This window comes from Salmo salar, chromosome ssa09 (assembly GCF_905237065.1).
Source record: "Salmo salar chromosome ssa09, Ssal_v3.1, whole genome shotgun sequence".
In the NCBI taxonomy this organism is placed as follows: Eukaryota; Metazoa; Chordata; class Actinopteri; order Salmoniformes; family Salmonidae; genus Salmo; species Salmo salar.
The window spans coordinates 38,979,146-38,998,306 of NC_059450.1; the positions used below are offsets into that span (position 1 = coordinate 38,979,146).

At 46.1% G+C, this 19,161-nt stretch overlaps 1 protein-coding gene across 8 annotated transcripts in view; it reads left to right on the forward strand.

Moving 5' to 3' along the window:
• The window catches only part of LOC106611330 (DNA (cytosine-5)-methyltransferase 3A), a 61,637-nt gene that overhangs the window by 20,572 nt on the left and 21,904 nt on the right, over window positions 1-19,161 (forward strand). For 6 of the 8 annotated variants that reach the window (XM_014211429.2, XM_045723655.1, XM_045723653.1 and 3 more), the window contains 2 exons: window positions 3,460-3,503; window positions 4,361-4,507. In XM_014211429.2, the coding sequence (XP_014066904.2) occupies window positions 3,460-3,503; window positions 4,361-4,507 (191 nt within the window). Of the gene's footprint in view, window positions 1-2,275; window positions 2,400-3,459; window positions 3,504-4,360; window positions 4,508-19,161 lie in introns of those variants that run through there. The other 2 variants (XM_014211424.2, XM_045723657.1) reach the window with 2 other exon arrangements.

Here is a 19,161-nt window from a genome sequence, read left to right on the forward strand (position 1 = left end):
GTAGGGCACTATATAGGGAATAGGGTGCCATTTGGGATGTACTCACAGGCCTCTCAGAGCTCAAGTGTTGTAATGGGGCTGGATGATACAACTCTTCAGTCTGCTGTGTTTTCTTCAGCTGGTCTGTCATGGTCTTTCAGGGTATGGTAATAATATGGTTGTATTCTGTGTTTCTCAATGTTGTGTCATTACGTCCTGTGATGTGTAGCAGCTACATGCAGTATTTCTTTACATTTTCAATCGATATTGAGGGTTGATATGAAAACAGTGTATTGTTTTTGTTGGGGCGTATCAACCCTGTTCCACAAATGTGCACACTGCTCAAGAGGGTTCATAGCTATAAAGACTGTTGTTGTGAATGTGAGTCAGTAGCTTTTTCCTTGGACCTTCTCCCTTCCTCAGCCTCTTGCTGCTCTACGTATTCTAGAAATAGAACAGGCTTGGAAGCTGTAACCCTGGGAAACTCATGGCTACACTCACAATAGCTGCCTGGTATTTTGATGCAATAATTTCCATGGTAATGTAGAATGTTCATTAAAATGATGTTAACTCATGAAGCTCATGCAATGGAATGTATTTGTTGTTATGTCAGTTGAGTTGACTCAACAAATCACAGCACAGTGTGAAAGATACACCTCCTGCTTGTACTTCCTGGCATGGTTACAAAATGGCTGCCAGTCCACCCATTATGCCATCATTGACTTGAATGGGGACGTCCGTTGTATTCATTCTAGTTGAATGTGGTTAAAAGTCATTAGTCATAGTGACCTGGTCTTCTGCTGTTTCAGTTGGGTAGTGTCCATGGTCCTTGGTTAACCTCAACTCTGCTCTGCTGAGCGCAAGCAGGTAAACAATGCTGCTTCATAATGGATCACACGCCTTTGTAATCACAGCTGACCTGGGTTCAATACTATTCAAAAAACTATTTCAAAACCTTTATCTGGGCTCGATTGAGCTTGCCTGGTGTAATGGAACCAATAGAAGAGTTGTGCAAACCCCGCCAATATGGCACTCTGACTTACAGACCTCAGGAACTCATTTCATTCACCGCCATATATGTGGGGAAAGCCCCAAGGTTGCTTCCCCAATGGCACTCTATTCCCTATGTAGTTTAACTTCTTCTGACCTGGTCAAAGGTAGTGCACTGTGTAGGGGACAGCGTGCCATTTGGGACAAAGCCTCGTTTCTGAAGTTCATACTGTTAGTGGAGAATAGGTTAAGCTACATTTTATTACTATTACTACTTGAGGAAGTATATTTTCTGCAGCATTTAGCCTACAGGAAGTGTGTCAGTTTCCTTTTCTGTATATTTTTATCACACCACCAACGGCTGTGTGGTTTTGTATTTCCAGGCCAGGTATGGTATGTTACGGCTTAGGGTGCAGTTTTCCATCTACATACACACACACACACACACACACACACACACACACACACACACACACACACACACACACACACACACACACACACACACACACACACACGTACACACACACACGTACACACACACACACACACACACACGTACACACACACATGTACACACGCACGACACACACACACACACACACACACACGCACACACACGTACACACACGTACACACAGACACACACACAAACAAACACACACACGCTCATGTACACACAGACACGCACACACATGCGCACACATGCACACTCACACACACAGACATACACACACACACACACACACACACACACACACACACACACACACACACACACACACACACACACACGTACACACACACACACACACACACATGTACACACACACACACACGTACACACACACACACACACGTACACACACACACACGCACACACACGTACACACAGACACACACACACACAAACAAACACACACACGCTCATGTACACACAGACACACACACACACACACACACATACGCACACACATGCACACTCACACACACAGACAGACATGCACACACACACACACACACACACACACACACACACACGCACGTACGTACACACACACACACACACACATGTACACACACACACACACGTACACACACACACACACACACACGTACACACACACACACGCACACACACGTACACACAGACACACACACACACACACACACATGCGCACACACATGCGCACACATGCACACTCACACACACAGACAGACATGCCCACACACACGCGCGAACACACACGACAGACAGCTAGTTTTAATCGAACCATGTGCTCTAACAGGAAATGCAAAACATATTTCTTTGGGGTGAGGTGTAGATAGGAAACATCCAGCGACGTTCAGTCAGGCTGGGTGTGGATGTACATAGTCATGCTGCCTGGGAAGTGAATGATGCCCTACTGATTGGACCATGTTAGTGAATGGTGAGTGTGAAAGCTGTTGGAGAGAGACTTCTGTTTCTACTATAAGTATTACTACTTTATTACAGTGAAGTCGTTGGAACAACACTGTTCCAGAAACAGAGTGCATGTAATCAAAAAGGCATGGACTAGTTCGTGTTGCACATGTCCATACTGGCTCAATTCCATCAAGTGAGTAGAGATCCCTGCAGAGATGTTATGTGGACCTAGTCACACAAGAGAAGCAGTGTGTTGTTGTTTTTTTCTGCTTAGTGGCGAGGGGTTGTGAAATGGTACGAGCTATGGTAATAGCAACCATCTGTGCCTCTCCTCTCCTCATCATGGTTTTACCACACCAAACCTCTGTTGCATCAACTCATCTCAGCCTCCATCTCTTTAGCTGACTGACTGTACCAGCAGCACCTGCACTTGTCTATTCTCTGTCCCTCAGCACATTGAGGCGCCTGAACTTCACAGGAAAGGGCCTACAACATGGATGTTGGGAAAGGGCCTACAACATGGATGTTGGGAAAGGGCCTACAACAGGGATGTTGGGAAAGGGCCTACAACAGGGATGTTGGGAAAGGGCCTACAACAGGGATGTTGGGAAAGGGCCTACAACAGGGATGTTCAATTACCTGTGGCTTTAGTTTCTACCTGGCAGCTGAGAGTCTGAACCAGAGTGAATTAAGGTCATCTTCGGGGGGCCATGGACATTGTCTTCAGACAGCTACGTCGTTCTGACACGTCTAACTTTCCTAAGACAATGATGCCATGTGGTGAATAGACTTCTAACCCAGCCGGCAGACTTTTATATGTGCTGCTAAGGTGACAGGCTATTGTGACAAGCTTAGCTAGCCCACAAGTGACTACCTACGGGTCAGGTAGAACTCTTATGAATGATTGAGGAGATCCATTGGTCCTGTGTTGCTGAGTGGCTTTGTTTTCTCTGTCAATGCCAAGGTGACTGTGGCTGTAGTCTCTCTCGTCTCCTATCTGCTGAGATTACTCTGACTTTTGGCTCGCCCACAGGAACACGTTATTGAATGATTGCTCCAGTGTCACTCACTGTGTTTCCCTCTAGATGTGGAGCAGAAGGAGGACGGAGGTGATACAGCCAAGAACCAGGTAAGTCATCCACTGTCTTCATTATGCTGGATTGTGTTACATCATCAATCAATGAATTAATCAATCCATCCATCAACCAGTCAATCAGTCAGCCCACTTCTCCAGCTTCTCGCATGAATTTAACAATGGTAGAATCTCCCTCCAGCCGATGCTTCCATCAATCCTATGGAGGATCTAGCCTAACGTTCAGACTGCTGTCCAGACAAGTACACCCTCCTGGAAACGTTTGGAGATGGGATGTATCCTCTTCAGACTGACCTTTGGGGGTGGTGATGTTAGCTGGCGATGATGCTGAACTAGGGGGAAGTGCTGTTCTCCTTTTACGATATCATTTTTACAATATCATGACCTCTTGGACTTGTGAAAGAAATGGTAACTATTGGCGTATAGATCTGAGATATCAAATACACTTGGTGCCCAGTCCGACATGGGAAGGTCCTTGCGTTGGCCAATGACGTCTGCAGGCTCGCCAAGCCAGGCTGTGATTGGTAGAGAGTGAGACAGTATAGTGGGTTGCCAGGGCTCTGGAAGAGACAGTTTGTGCTCCTTGCTGTTTGACCAGTCACACATTGTCTGCATTGGGCTGCAGTTTTGTCAATGAGTCATCATCCTTTTCTGGAGCACCCCCCCACGCAGCCCCTCTCCGCCCACACCCCAAAAAAGACAAAGAGCAAAATATTGCTTCTCTGGCTAACTAGCAACAGTACTAGCCAGCAGTTTCAGCAGTGATAGCATGAAACTGTTTGCCTGAGTCATCTTCCTCCTCTACAACCATGGAAAAAGCAGAACAAACAAACAGAAAACAAGTACGTTAGTTAATTTCTTTATTCCGGTGTTCTTTGTATCCCTTTAAACAGGGAGTTGGAGGCCCTGGAACAGGCAGGCTGCGTGGCTCCGTCAGTCTTCGTCAGAGGCCCATGCCCAGAGTAACCTTCCAGGCCGGTGACCCATATTACATTAGCAAGAGGACCAGGGAGGAGTGGCTGGCCAAGTGGAAGATGGAGGTGAGTACAGTACCACCCACCGTCTCAGGCAGGGTTTGACTCTTAAAGGTGCCCCATGTGTCTTGGAGGTGCCCAATGTGTCTTGGGGGTGCCCAATGTGTCTTGGGGGTGCCCTGGGGGTGCCCAATGTGTCTTGGGTGTGCCCAATGTGTCTTGGGGGTGCCCAGGGGGTGCCCAATGTGTCTTGGGGGCGCCCAATGTGTCTTGGGGATGCCCAATGTGTCTTGGGGGTGCCGTGGGGGTGCCCAATGTGTCTTGGGGGTGCCCAGTGTGTCTTGGGGGTGCCCAATGTGTCTTGGGAGTGCCCTGGGGGTGCCCAATGTGTCTTGGGGGTGCCCAGTGTGTCTTGGGGGTGCCCAATGTGTCTTGGGGGTGCCCTGGGGGTGCCCAATCTGTCTTGGGGGTGCCCAATTTGTCTTGGCGGTGCCCTGGGGGTGTCCAATGTGTCTTGGGGGTGCCCAATGTGTCTTGGGGGTGCCCAATGTGTCTTGGCGGTGCCCTGGGGGTGCCCAATGTGTCTTGGGGGTGCCCAATGTGTCTTGGGGGTGCCCTGGGGGTGCCCAATGTGTCTTGGGGGCGCCCAATGTGTCTTGGGGGCGCCCAATGTGTCTTGGGGATGCCCAATGTGTCTTGGGGGTGCCCAATGTGTCTTGGGGGTGCCCTGGGGGTGCCCAATGTGTCTTGGGTGTGCCCAATGTGTCTTGGGGGTGCCCAGGGGGTGCCCAATGTGTCTTGGGGGCGCCCAATGTGTCTTGGGGATGCCCAATGTGTCTTGGGGGTGCCGTGGGGGTGCCCAATGTGTCTTGGGGGTGCCCAGTGTGTCTTGGGGGTGCCCAATGTGTCTTGGGAGTGCCCTGGGGGTGCCCAATGTGTCTTGGGGGTGCCCAGTGTGTCTTGGGGGTGCCCAATGGGTCTTGGGGGTTCCCTGGGGGTGCCCAATGTGCCCTGGGGATGCCAAATGTGCCCTGGGGGTGCCAAATGTGCCCTGGGGATGCCAAATGTGCCCTGGGGGTGCCAAATGTGCCCGATGTTGATATCTTTCACAATTGTGGGGCTTATGTGTGGGCTCTAGGGCTGACTCCAAAGATTTGAATCATTGGGTTTCAGCCCTAGTGGGCCCTGAATTGTTATGGAGATGATTTGTTCCCAGTCCTCTCTAGCCATCCTGTTGTTCAAACCTGATTTCAGGGACCACAAATGTTCCAGAGCTGTCTGGCAGGGTTACCAAGATTCCAAGAGTCCAATAGACAGGGCATTCTCAGCAAAGTGGGCCGGTATTTGTTGGGTTCTCTCACAGCCAAGTGTATTTGATAGGTCATTGATATATCATAGAGATACCATTTATTTCATTGTTTTTGTAGGTTGGTTGAGTTCACAGTTTCCTTCCTGTCTTTGTGTCTTTGTAGGACCTACTTCAGGGCACCATTACTGACCAATGATAAATGACCGCTATGTTGTTGCTCACTTTTGTGCTTTGTTGCCTCAGGTTGGTTCCCACTATACAGCCCAAAGTCACATTATAGGCATGGACTTGCACCAGTTAAAGACTAATCTAGCCTCCACCTGAATCCAAATTGAGCTTAAGTTTATTAGCCATGTAATAAACTAATTGGAAATCCAGTAATAATGCAAACTAAGGAGAGAAAACCAAGTTAATTTACAACGTCAAGACTAATAAAGTTAATTTACGATATCAAGACTAATAAAGTTAATTTACAATCTTGAGACTAATTAAGTTAATTTACAATATCGAGACTAATAAGCAAGTTCTTCTGTTGTTACAACCACTTCATTATAGTTTATGTTGCAGTAATGTGGCTGCCAAATGTACATCCCTATAATAGGCTATTGCATTGGTAGTTTCTGAAACCATGCCTCCTCCTGAATGTGACTACACAGCATTCCTACTCCTACTAACCCAATGTGATGTAATGTACTCTACTGCTTATTCAAGCTGTGCGATTTCATTTCAGATCATTAATAACTATTTTTCAAAACAATATGTCATAAATCCTTAGAAATGTTTCCCTCCCTATCTCTTTCTCCCTATCCCTCTCTCTGTATCCCTCCTCCCCTCTGTCTCTACCTCCCTCCCTATCTTTATCTCCCTATCCCTCTCACTCATCCCTCCTCCCCTCTGTCTCTACCTCCCTACCCCCTCCTCTCTCTCTCCTTCCTTCCTTCCTTCCTTCCTTCCTTCCTTCCTTCCTTCCTTCCTTCCTTCCTTCCTTCCTTCCTTCCTTCCTTCCTTCCTTCCTTCCTTCCTTCCTTCCTTCCTTCCTTCCTTCCTTCCTTCCTTCCTTCCTTCCTTCCTCCCACCACCCCCCTCCCCTCCCTCCCTCCCTCCCTCCCTCCCGCCCTCCCTCCCTCCCTCCCTCCTCCTCTCTCGTTCTACCTCCCTCCCCTTCTCTCCATCCTTCCCCCTCTCTCTCCCTCTCTCCCTCTCTCTCTTGCTCTCCCCTCCATCCCTCTCCTCTCTCTCTCTCTCTCCCACCCTCCCTATCTCTCCTTCCTTCCTTCCTTCCTTCCTTCCTTCCTTCCTTCCTTCCTTCCTTCCTTCCTTCCTTCCTTCCTTCCTTCCTTCCTTCCTTCCTTCCTTCCTCCCTTCCTCCCTCCCTCCCTCCCTCCTCTCTCGTTCTACCTCCCTCCCCTTCTCTCCATCCTTCCCCCTCTCTCTCCCTCTCTCCCTCTCTCTCTTGCTCTCCCCTCCCTCCCTCTCCTCTCTCTCTCTCTCTCTCCCACCCTCCCTATCTCTCCTTCCTTCCTTCCTTCCTTCCTTCCTTCCTTCCTTCCTTCCTTCCTTCCTTCCTTCCTTCCTTCCTTCCTTCCTTCCTTCCTTCCTTCCTTCCTTCCTTCCTTCCTTCCTCCCTCCCTCCCTCCCTCCCTCCTCTCTCGTTCTACCTCCCTCCCCTTCTCTCCATCCTTCCCCCTCTCTCTCCCTCTCTCCCTCTCTCTCTTGCTCTCCCCTCCCTCCCTCTCCCTCTCTCTCTCTCTCCCACCCTCCCTATCTCTCCTTCCTTCCTTCCTTCCTTCCTTCCTTCCTTCCTTCCTTCCTTCCTTCCTTCCTTCCTTCCTTCCTTCCTTCCTTCCTTCCTTCCTTCCTTCCTTCCTTCCTTCCCTCCCTCCCTCCTTCCCTCCCTCTTCACATCAGACTATAATACTCCAGGTAGTAAGGCCAGAACTTGTAGTGAGACTGTCACTGTTACATAATGAGTGGCTGTGTCCATGGCAACAAGATGGGGGCTACCATTTTGTCTCTCAGCCCACCCCTCCAGCCCTCAGCCCTGCCATTGGAGCAGGCTTGGGAAGAACCCATAAGAGTGTCTGGTGGGGGGAATTATTTGCAAATTAGCAGGACATGCTGGGGTCTGGCGAGTGAAACGTGGTAAAGAACCACAGAAACAGGCAGTTGAGGTTAGGCACAGCAGCTCTCATTTCACAAATATAGAAGCAGATTTTCTTTCAACTAGCGGCTTTAAAAATCATAAGATAACATAAAGAGGGCATTGCATAGAAATAAACATGTGTTAGAAGAAATAGTCAGTATATTGTGATATACATTTTATTTCTTTGTGATAACATTAGCATAAGGATGGATTTGTTGTGATGGCATTGCAGCAGCCCTTTTCCCAGGACTAAACAGAAGAGGTAAAGAAGAAGCTGGCTGGTTTGGCTGTTGTTGTTGCTGCTACTGGGGACAAGGCATCAGGTTCACCGTGTTTGTGGAGTTGACTGAGAAGGAAAGGAGCTGTCTGAACTGAAAGGGTTAGCTTAAAGGGGACCAATTCCTTTCTACTCTGTTCTTCCATTTCTCGCAGAGAGAGAGAGGGATCACTCTTTTTAAGTGCCTTTCTTGTCTTACCGTGGACTTTTCTCTCCTTCCTCCCGCCCCTCATTCTTCTCATAACCCCTCCCCCAGCCCCAGCTATGGATATGAGGATGAAGATGAGGTTTGCAGCATATTTCCAGCCCTGTTTGCAAGGCAGCCTCTTGGCTGTCTGCCAACATTTTGCAAGTCCTCTTTAGCCAACCAGAATTCCTGTCTTCAGTCACCTGACCCTGAATTTCCAGACAAAGAAATGTTCATGCTTCTTTCTTTATTTTTATTGAGTGATCTCCTCTACCCCAGGAGTGGGGGTAAACAAATTTCAGCCCCCACATTGGATTAAAAGGATTGTGTGCCGGCGTGTATGGGTATGTGCATTGCATTATTTGTTTGCTAACATTGTGGTGGAGAGCGTGCATTAGAGATGAACCCGCATACAGCGAGAGGAATAAGCTGACTTCAGGTATTTCCACTAGAGTTGCTACTGCCCATCTGTTGTCTCTTGGCAGCTTAAAGGGAAACGGTCTCTTTATGAAAGGAAAGTGAAAGCGGTGATTTTCACAAGTGCAGAGAAAACGTTCTTTTTTTTCCTTTTTTACGAGAATAATGTGATCCTGAGGGGGGAATGTGCATAAACTGTTTCCTGTTTTACAGCAGTAACACTAAGAGTTTTTAATGCACACATTAGCTGTGTTAGTCTTGTGTTTTTACTATTTTTTCCCCAGGGGTTTTGGTTTTCTTCCCAGTTTAGATAAGCTACTTGCTTACACAATACATTAGACTTTTATGTACATTATCAGCCATCCACTATAGATTAGAATAGTTCTAAAAGCATTATACCCATGTTTCTGACAGATGGTTTAGCAGCTGTGGAGTTTGGAGTGTAAAGACTGAATATCTGAACCGGTTGAACTGGGAGGAAGTTCAGTGCTAGGCCCCAACCCTTCTCTCTGTCGTGTGGACTGTTCTAAGTCTACATTTTACATTGTAGTCATTTAGCAGACACTCTTATCTAGAGCCACTTACAGTTAGTGAATTCATCTTAAGATAAATAGGTGGGACAACCACATATTACAGGCATAGTAAGTAGAAGGGGGGGATATGCTTAATGGAAATTCCTTGTAAGATGATTAAAAGCTTTTCAAGTCCTTTTGAAAGTAATTTAACCAAGCTCATCAGGTGGCAGTTTTAACAATACCACTTGTGGATTCATAGTGAACTCTGTTCATGTATTCATGACTGACCCTGTAATATTATTCCTAATTGTCTCCTAAAAGGACCCAATACAATGGGGACCAGATGGCGTCTTTGTGTGTGTGTGTGACCCCCAGTGTGTGTGTGTGACCCCCAGTGTGTGTGTGTGTGTGTGTGTGTGTGTGTGTGTGTGTGTGTGTGTGTGTGTGTGTATATATTAATTTTAGCTTACATCTTTCTGCGAATCCCCATTGATTTCTTCCTGTGTGGGGAAACAAATGGTTGTGTTTTATTAATGCTTTACAAATACCAACCCAGTTGGTCATACAGTATACAGTAATTCAATGTTCCTGACTACAGAGTAGACGTGTTGGAGATCTTTGTTCCAGAGAAATGACTTGGTCAAATCCTTGACCATACCTGTATAGTAACCGTGTAGTTGTCTATTTCATCTGGTAACACTAGACATGAAGCTGCTATTATACCTGTATAGTAACCGTGTAGTTGTCTATTTCATCTGGTAACACTAGACATGAAGCTGCTATTATACCTGTATAGTAACCGTGTAGTTGTCTATTTCATCTGGTAACACTAGACATGAAGCTGCTATTATATCTGTATAGTAACGCTGTAGCTACTGCAGTAATAACCTAGCCCTTGGTACTATAAGTAAGTAAAAGCATAGGCCTACATGTGTGGAATCTGTTATAGAGCCAGTCTATGAATAAGAAGCAGCTCTCATTATCTGACTAGGAACTCCATCACTCTATATTTGTCCTGGGGGCCTCATGGAGTACTGAACAACAAACACGTGACAAGAGACGTTGTCTTCCGCAACATGTCTCTACAGTCAGGAAGTCAGTCAGAGGAATGGAGGGCTTTTCCACCGATTAACTACTAACCTACCAATCTCTCCCAGGCGCAGTTAGTAGTTAGTAGTTAGTAGTTAGCAGTTAGCTGATAACAGTTAACAGTTAGCAGTTAGCTGATAGCAGTTAGCTGATAACAGTTAGCAGTTAGTAGTTAGCAGTTAGCTGATAACAGTTAGCAGTTAGCTGATAACAGTTAGCAGTTAGCTGATAACAGTTAGCAGTTAGTAGTTAGCAGTTAGCTGATAACAGTTAGCAGTTAGCTGATAACAGTTAGCAGTTAGTAGTTAGCAGTTAGCTGATAACAGTTAGCAGTTAGCTGATAACAGTTAGCAGTTAGCTGATAACAGTTAGCAGTTAGCTGATAACAGTTAGCTGATAACAGTTAGCAGTTAGTCGTTTCTTCATTGTTGCTTATGTTTGCCTTCTTTCCTGTGTGCAGTACAGTACTGTATATATTTGAGACAAGTTCAGTGTATAGGACAGCATGTCTGTATGGTACATTATACCAACACTCAGGATGTTTTTAACATCAAAGATACCATTTACCAGAAGTAGCTACTTTTCCTTCCTAGTGGTTTTATTGTTAGTATCCATGCATGGTGTCATTTTTTATGTTGATCTCTGAGTTGGCACACACTTTATATGTACTGCTAGCTAGCTGGTATTTCTGAAGTTGTCAGTGGTAGGCAGCGTGTGTAAAATGATAAAGACTGCATTGTCTCTCTCTCTCTCGCTCTCTCTCTCTCTCTCCACTACCTCCTTTGCGTTTTATTTTCTCTCTCCTGTGGATCTAGAGAGCCTGTCTTGCAGGCTGCCTGGCTGGTGTAGCTGCACACTCACATGAGAGAGAGGCCCCAAAAGGGGGCATTTACAACTGGGAAAAAGGCCAGAGACAAATATCTGGTTCTTATAGCCCCTGTACTCTATTCCTCCCCCACCAGTGTTTGGTAGAGTCAGTTTTCCATTGATTCTGAAGATAAATGACCCACTAACAGCACCCTGGAGAGAGCAGTTACTCCCCCAAAACGTGCCAAGATGGCCACCACAGTACATTTGTAACAGTACTGTACAGTAGCCTACAGGATTTTCCGTTTATATTTAAAAAAATGGTCATTTAGCAGACGCTCTTAACCAGAGCGACTTACAGTAGTGAGTGCATACGTTTTCCTCACTTCCTTAAAATCTACCTGTAACTTACTGTGTTGTAGTCCCACCAGATGGCCTGTTACATTAGCAATGAGTCTGAACCCATTGAAGTCAGTTTATTTGTATTTTTCCAGTCAGTGATTAGCAGAGATTCCTTTGTTGTGCCATACTGTGTCCACAGCATCAACAGGTGCACTTGTAACAGATTTGACTTGCCAGGAATTATCTTGGCACCAAATCAATTATTTGACTGCACAAGAAAACATAGTAAAACTTTATTACTATAAGTAGATAATATATTTGGATTTTGTTTGAATCAGCTTGTTTGAATCAGTTGGTTTGATTCAGAGTGTTTGAATCAGTTTGTTTGAATCAGTGTGTTTGAATCTGTTTGTTTGAATCAGTGTGTATTATTCTCAAGTTTGTTTGAATCCGTTTATTTGAATCAGGATGTTTTATTCACAAGTTTGTTAGAATCAGTGTGTTTGATTAACACGTTTATTTGATTCAGAGTGTTTAAATCAGTGTGTTTGATTCACAAGTTTGTTTAAATCTAACACACGTCCAAGAGGACACCACCTCTATACTCTGCTCATCCCCTGACTCCTGTGTTCAACTAATACCTAGTAAAAAGTTTATTACCATCATAGACTTAGAAGAGTGTTTAAAGTAATTTTTTTTACAGGACACATTTTCCCTCCTCTACACATCAAATCCCCGGCCTCCTGTATAACCTTTAGCTGAGCCAGCTGAACCAACACTAACACATATGGTTGAGGAGGGCTTTGAACCAGGCAGTCATCCACTACTTACTGCAGATATTTATAAACTAGAGCAGAGCCTCTTGATTGAACACCACATGTTTCTGCTCTGCCTCACCTGCCCCTCCCCATCCACCCCCTCTCCCTGAGGGCCTACTGTATGGAGGAAGGGAGGGAGGCAGAGAGGGAGGCAGGGAGGGAGACAGGGAAGGGACTCAGACGGGGGCTTAGGGTTTGTTCCCAGCCCTCTCCTTATCTCTCCGAAGGTGTCTCAGGGGGAGTTGGCATATGCAAAAATCCCATTTCCATTTCACACCTCACATTTGTACAGGTTACCCACTTGTACATGAAATGAAACAGGACAAATATAAGCACCCACTATTTGATACACTACACTCAGCCCTGGGACACTCATAGTGTGAGAGAAACCTGAGAAAGATTTTGCACCAGAGCATTGGAATAAGTGCAGGGAAGGGTTTTCACGTGTGTGTGTGTGTGTTTTGAGAGATATATACTGTGTGTGAAAGAGAAAGGCAAAGAGAGAGAGAGAGATCAACAGAGAGAAAGAGATAGACAGCGACTGAGCGAGAGAAATCGAGAGATAGAGGGAGAACCCGATAGAGAGACAGAGAGATATAGAGAGGGAGAACCCGATAGAGACAGAGAGAGGGAGAAACCGATAAAGAGAGAAAGTGACAGAGAGAGAGAGAGAACCCGATAGAGAGAGAGAAAGTGACAGGGAGAGAGAGAGAGAACCCGATAGAGAGAGAGAGAAAGTGACAGGGAGAGAGAACCCGATAGAGAGAGAGAAAGTGACAGGGGAGAGAGAGAGAGAACCCGACAGAGAGAAAGTGACAGGGGAGAGAGAGAGAGAAAGTGACAGGGAGAGAGAGAGAGAGAGAACCCGATAGAGATAGAGAGAAAGTGACAGGGAGAGAGAGAGAGATCCCGATAGAGAGAGAGAGAAAGTGACAGGGAGAGAGAACCCGATAGAGAGAGAGAAAGTGACAGGAAGAGGGAGCGAGAACCCGATAGAGATAGAGAGAAAGTGACAGGGGAGAGAGAGAGAGAACCCGACAGAGAGAAAGTGACAGGGGAGAGAGAGAGAGAACCCGACAGAGAGAAAGTGACAGGGGAGAGAGAGAGAGAACCCGACAGAGAGAAAGTGACAGGGGAGAGAGAGAGAACCCGATAGAGAGAGAGAAAGTGACAGGGGAGAGAGAGAGAGAACCCGATAGAGAGAGAGAGAAAGTGACAGGGGAGAGAGAGAGAACCCAAGAGAGAAATGACAGGAGAGAGAGAGAGAACGAGAGAGAAAGTGACAGGGAGAGAGAGAGAGAACCCGATAGAGAGAGAGAAAGTGACAGGGAGAGAGAGAGAGAACCCGATAGAGAGAGAGAGAAAGTGACAGGGAGAGAGAGAGAGAACCCGATAGAGAGAGAGAGAAAGTGACAGGGAGAGAGAGAACCCGATAGAGAGAGAGAGAAAGTGACAGGGAGAGAGAGAGAACCCGATAGAGAGAGAGAGAAAGTGACAGGGAGAGAGAGAGAGAACCCAGAGAGAGAGAGAAAGTGACAGGGGAGAGAGAGAGAGAACCCGACAGAGAGAAAGTGACAGGGGAGAGAGAGAGAGAACCCGACAGAGAGAAAGTGACAGGGGAGAGAGAGAGAGAACCCGATAGAGAGAGAGAAAGTGACAGGGGAGAGAGAGAGAGAACCCGATAGAGAGAGAGAGAAAGTGACAGGGAGAGAGAGAACCCGATAGAGAGAGAGAGAAAGTGACAGGGAGAGAGAGAGAGAACCCGATAGAGAGAGAGAGAAAGTGACAGGGAGAGAGAGAGAGAACCCGATAGAGAGAGAGAGAAAGTGACAGGGAGAGAGAGAGAGAACCCGATAGAGAGAGAGAGAAAGTGACAGGGAGAGAGAGAGAACCCGATAGAGAGAGAGAGAAAGTGACAGGAGAGAGAGAGAACCCGATAGAGAGAGAGAAAGTGACAGGGAGAGAGAGAGAACCCGATAGAGAGAGAGAGAAAGTGACAGGGAGAGAGAGAACCCGATAGAGAGAGAGAAAGTGACAGGGAGAGAGAGAGAACCCGATAGAGAGAGAGAGAAAGTGACAGGGAGAGAGAGAACCCGATAGAGAGAGAGAAAGTGACAGGGAGAGAGAGAGAACCCGATAGAGAGAGAGAGAAAGTGACAGGGAGAGAGAGAGAACCCGATAGAGAGAGAGAGAAAGTGACAGGGAGAGAGAGAACCCGATAGAGAGAGAGAGAAAGTGACAGGGAGAGAGAGAGAACCCGATAGAGATAGAGAGAAAGTGACAGAGAGAGAGTGGCAGACTGCAGTAGGATGAGTGCAGCTGTTGGGAATTTAGTGTGAGAGGGGCTGTAGGGCCTCTCTCTCGTCCTCTCTGTGTGATTGGTTCAGTGTCAGGTACCAAAACCCAGTGAACTCTCCCTCTGTCTACTGCCTGGAGATGTCAGAGCCTAGCAGATATAGTACATAGAGAGATGCTATTGGTCAGCAGATATTTCAATTGTATTTATTTAATTAACCTTTTATATAACTAGGCAAGTCAGTTAACAACAAATTATTATTTACAATGATGGCCTACCAAAAGGCAAAAGGCCTCCTGCAGGGACGGGGGCTGGGATAAAAATATATTTTTAAATAAAAATATAGGACAAAACACACATCACGACAAGAGAGACAACACAGTACTACATAAAGAGAGACCTAAGATGACAACATAGCATGGCAGCAACACAACATGACAACACAACATGGTAGCAACACATCATGACAACACAGCCTGGCAGCAGCACAACATGTTAGCAGCACAACATGGTAGCAACACAACATGACAACAACATGGTAGCAGCACAACATGCCAGCAGCACAACATGCTAGCAGCACAACGTGGCAGCAGCACAACATGGCAGCAGCACAACATGCTAGCAGCACAACATGGTAGCAACACAAGATGGCAGCAACACAACATGGCAGCAGAACAACATGGCAGCAGAACAACATGGTAGCAGCACAACATGGCAGCAGCACAACATGGCAACAGCACCACATGGTAGAAACACAACATGGTAGAAGCACAGCATGGTAGTAGCACAGCATGGCAGAAGCACAACATGGCAGCAGAACAACATGGCAACAGAACAACATGGCAGAAGAACAACATGGCAGCAGAACAACATGGCAACAGAACAACATGGCAGCAGAACAACATGGCAGCAGAACAACATGGCAGCAGAACAACATGGCAGCAGAACAACATGGCAACAGAACAACATGGCAGCAGAACAACATGGCAGCAGAACAACATGGCAGCAGAACAACATGGCAGCAGAACAACATGGCAGCAGAACAACATGGCAACAGAACAACATGGCAGCAGAACAACATGGCAGCAGAACAACATGGCAACAGAACAACATGGCAACAGAACAACATGGCAACAGAACAACATGGCAGCAGAACAACATGGCAGCAGAACAACATGGCAGCAGAACAACATGGCAGCAGAACAACATGGCAACAGAACAACATGGTAGCAGAACAACATGGCAGCAGAACAACATGGCAACAGAACAACATGGCAGCAGAACAACATGGCAGCAGAACAACATGGTAGCAGGATAACATGGCAGCAGAACAACAGGGTAGAAACATTATTGGGCTACAGTTTTCTTTTTGTATTGTGTCAACAGCCACCAGTGCTAGACAGTGGACACTTAAGTATTGTATAGGATTTGTATCTTTATTCAGATATATAGGTCATTTATACAGGCTATTTATACAGGTTAGCATTAAAGGAAAAATCCACTGAAAAACTATATTTTAATAATTGTATAATTTGTCCACGATTGATACAGTACATTCCGAAAATGTTTTGCATGTCAGCACTCAAGTTTTCAGGTTATAGGTTTTTCAAGAAGCAACATGTCACTTGCCACACCATGATGATCCGGTTTTGAGGTGGCAAGTGAAAACTTGGCTGCTGACATGCAAAATATTTAGGGCCTCTATTAATGCAAAAAATACCAAAATATATTTTTGGAGTGGATTTTTCCTTTATTCTTGTTTTGGAAGAGAAACCTGTTTGCTTTTGTATCGATGAACAGAGTAGACTTTTACTGAGAAAATAATGTTTATACAAGTTTAGAATGGCACGGTTCTAGAATCTGGTTTTTATTTGTCTTAATTTAACCTTTATTTTACCAGGTTGTCCCATTGTGGTCAAAATACCTACATTTCAAGGGAGATCTGTTCTGGTTTATCTAGTAGTTCACGGCTATAATTACCATATTCCTGCTCTTTAACCATAATTGTGTAAACATTAGGTAGGCCCAATTTACGCTACTTTTCTCTGACTCTTGTTGATATTGAAATGCTACACCCATTGAGGTCAGTTCACTGCTAGAATGTGTGAAACACACTGATCCTTCTGGTGATTGGCTTGTCTGTGTGTAGTCCTGATCCTACTGGTGATTGGCTTGTCTGTGTGTAGTCCTGACTCCTGATCCTACTGGTGATTGGCTTCTCTGTGTGTAGTCCTGATCCTACTGGTGATTGGCTTGTCTGTGTGTAGTCCTGATCCTACTGGTGATTGGCTTGTCTGTGTGTAGTCCTGATCCTACTGGTGATTGGCTTGTCTGTGTGTAGTCCTGATCCTACTGGTGATTGGCTTGTCTGTGTGTATTCCTGACTCCTGATCCTACTGGTGATTGGCTTGTCTGTGTGTAGTCCTGATCCTACTGGTGATTGGCTTCTCTGTGTGTAGTCCTGATCCTACTGGTGATTGGCTTGTCTGTGTGTATTCCTGACTCCTGATCCTACTGGTGATTGGCTTCTCAGTGTGTAGTCCTGATCCTACTGGTGATTGGCTTGTCTGTGTGTAGTCCTGATCCTACTGGTGATTGGCTTGTCTGTGTGTAGTCCTGACTCCTGATCCTACTGGTGATTGGCTTGTCTGTGTGTAGTCCTGATCCTACTGGTGATTGGCTTGTCTGTGTGTAGTCCTGATCCTACTGGTGATTGGCTTGTCTGTGTGTAGTCCTGATCCTACTGGTGATTGGCTTGTCTGTGTGTAGTCCTGACTCCTGATCCTACTGGTGATTGGCTTGTCTGTGTGTAGTCCTGATCCTACTGGTGATTGGCTTGTCTGTGTGTAGTCCTGATCCTACTGGTGATTGGCTTGTCTGTGTGTAGTCCTGACTCCTGATCCTACTGGTGATTGGCTTGTCTGTGTGTAGTCCTGACTCCTGATCCTACTGGTGATTGGCTTCTCTGTGTGTAGTCCTGATCCTACTGGTGATTGGCTTGTCTGTGTGTAGTCCTGACTCCTGATCCTACTGGTGATTGGCTTGTCTGTGTGTAGTCCTGATCCTACTGGTGATTGGCTTGTCTGTGTGTAGTCCTGACTCCTGATCCTACTGGTGATTGGCTTGTCTGTGTGTAGTCCTGATCCTACTGGTGATTGGCTTGTCTGTGTGTAGTCCTGATCCTACTGGTGATTGGCTTCTCTGTGTGTAGTCCTGACTCCTGATCCTACTGGTGATTGGCTTCTCTGTGTGTAGTCCTGACTCCTGATCCTACTGGTGATTGGCTTCTCTGTGTGTAGTCCTGATCCTACTGGTGATTGGCTTGTCTGTGTGTAGTCCTGATCCTACTGGTGATTGGCTTGTCTGTGTGTATTCCTGACTCCTGATCCTTCTGATGATTGGCTTCTCTGTGTGCAGTCTTGAGGGGAGACTTTGCTGTACAGTTCTGAGAATTGAAAACCAGTATTGTAGTGATGTAAATAAGACGTTTGCTGCAAAGTAGCCTCTGTCGAGTCCCCAACAACTGGACGTTCCAGTTTTCAAGAGAGCCTGTGACACAACTTCCTCTTTTGGACGTTAACAAGGAGACACTCCGTCTTAACTCCTCCTCCACATTTACTGGATTGGTTGAACAGTATAGAAGAGAACCTCCCCAACATTTTTTTCTTCCCGTCAAGACCAGTATGTAGGGGATCAAGTTTCAGGCATTTCCTTTATGCCTGCTATGTTAGGTTAGCTACAAAGTGGATGTAAAATACATATATATATATTTTTTTAACCTTTATTTAACTGGGCAAGTCAGTTAAGAACAAATTGTTATTTACAATGACGGCCTACACCGGCCGAACCTGGACGACGCTGGGCCAATTGTGCGCCGCCCTATGGGACTCGAGGACGGTTGTGTTGTAGTGACGCCTCTAGCACTGAGATGCAGTGCCTTAGACCGCTGCGCCACTCAGGAGTCCAAGAATACATGAAGAAATGTATTTCATTACATGTGTTATTGTCAGATGATTGCTAATGAAATTGCAGAGAGTTTGTCCAATTAACCCAGTGTTTTCCCATTCTAGGGGTCGCGACCCCATGTGGGGTTGACTGATATGAAAATGGGGTCGCGAGAGAAACTGAAGAGAAAAGAAGGGAAAAGATTTAGACCAGGCACTAAATCAGACTGAGGGGGAAAGATTTAGACCAGGCACTAAATCAGACTGAGGGGGAAAGATTAAGACCGGGCACTAAATCAGACTGAGGGGGAAAGATTTAGACTAGGCACTAAATCAGACTGAGGGGGAAAGATTTAGACCAGGCACTAAATCAGACTGAGGGGGAAAGATTAAGACCGGGCACTAAATCAGACTGAGGGGGAAAGATTAAGACCAGGCACTAAATCAGACTGAGGGGGAAAGATTTAGACTAGGCACTAAATCAGACTGAGGGGGAAAGATTTAGACCAGGCACTAAATCAGACTGAGGGGGAAAGATTAAGACCGGGCACTAAATCAGACTGAGGGGGAAAGATT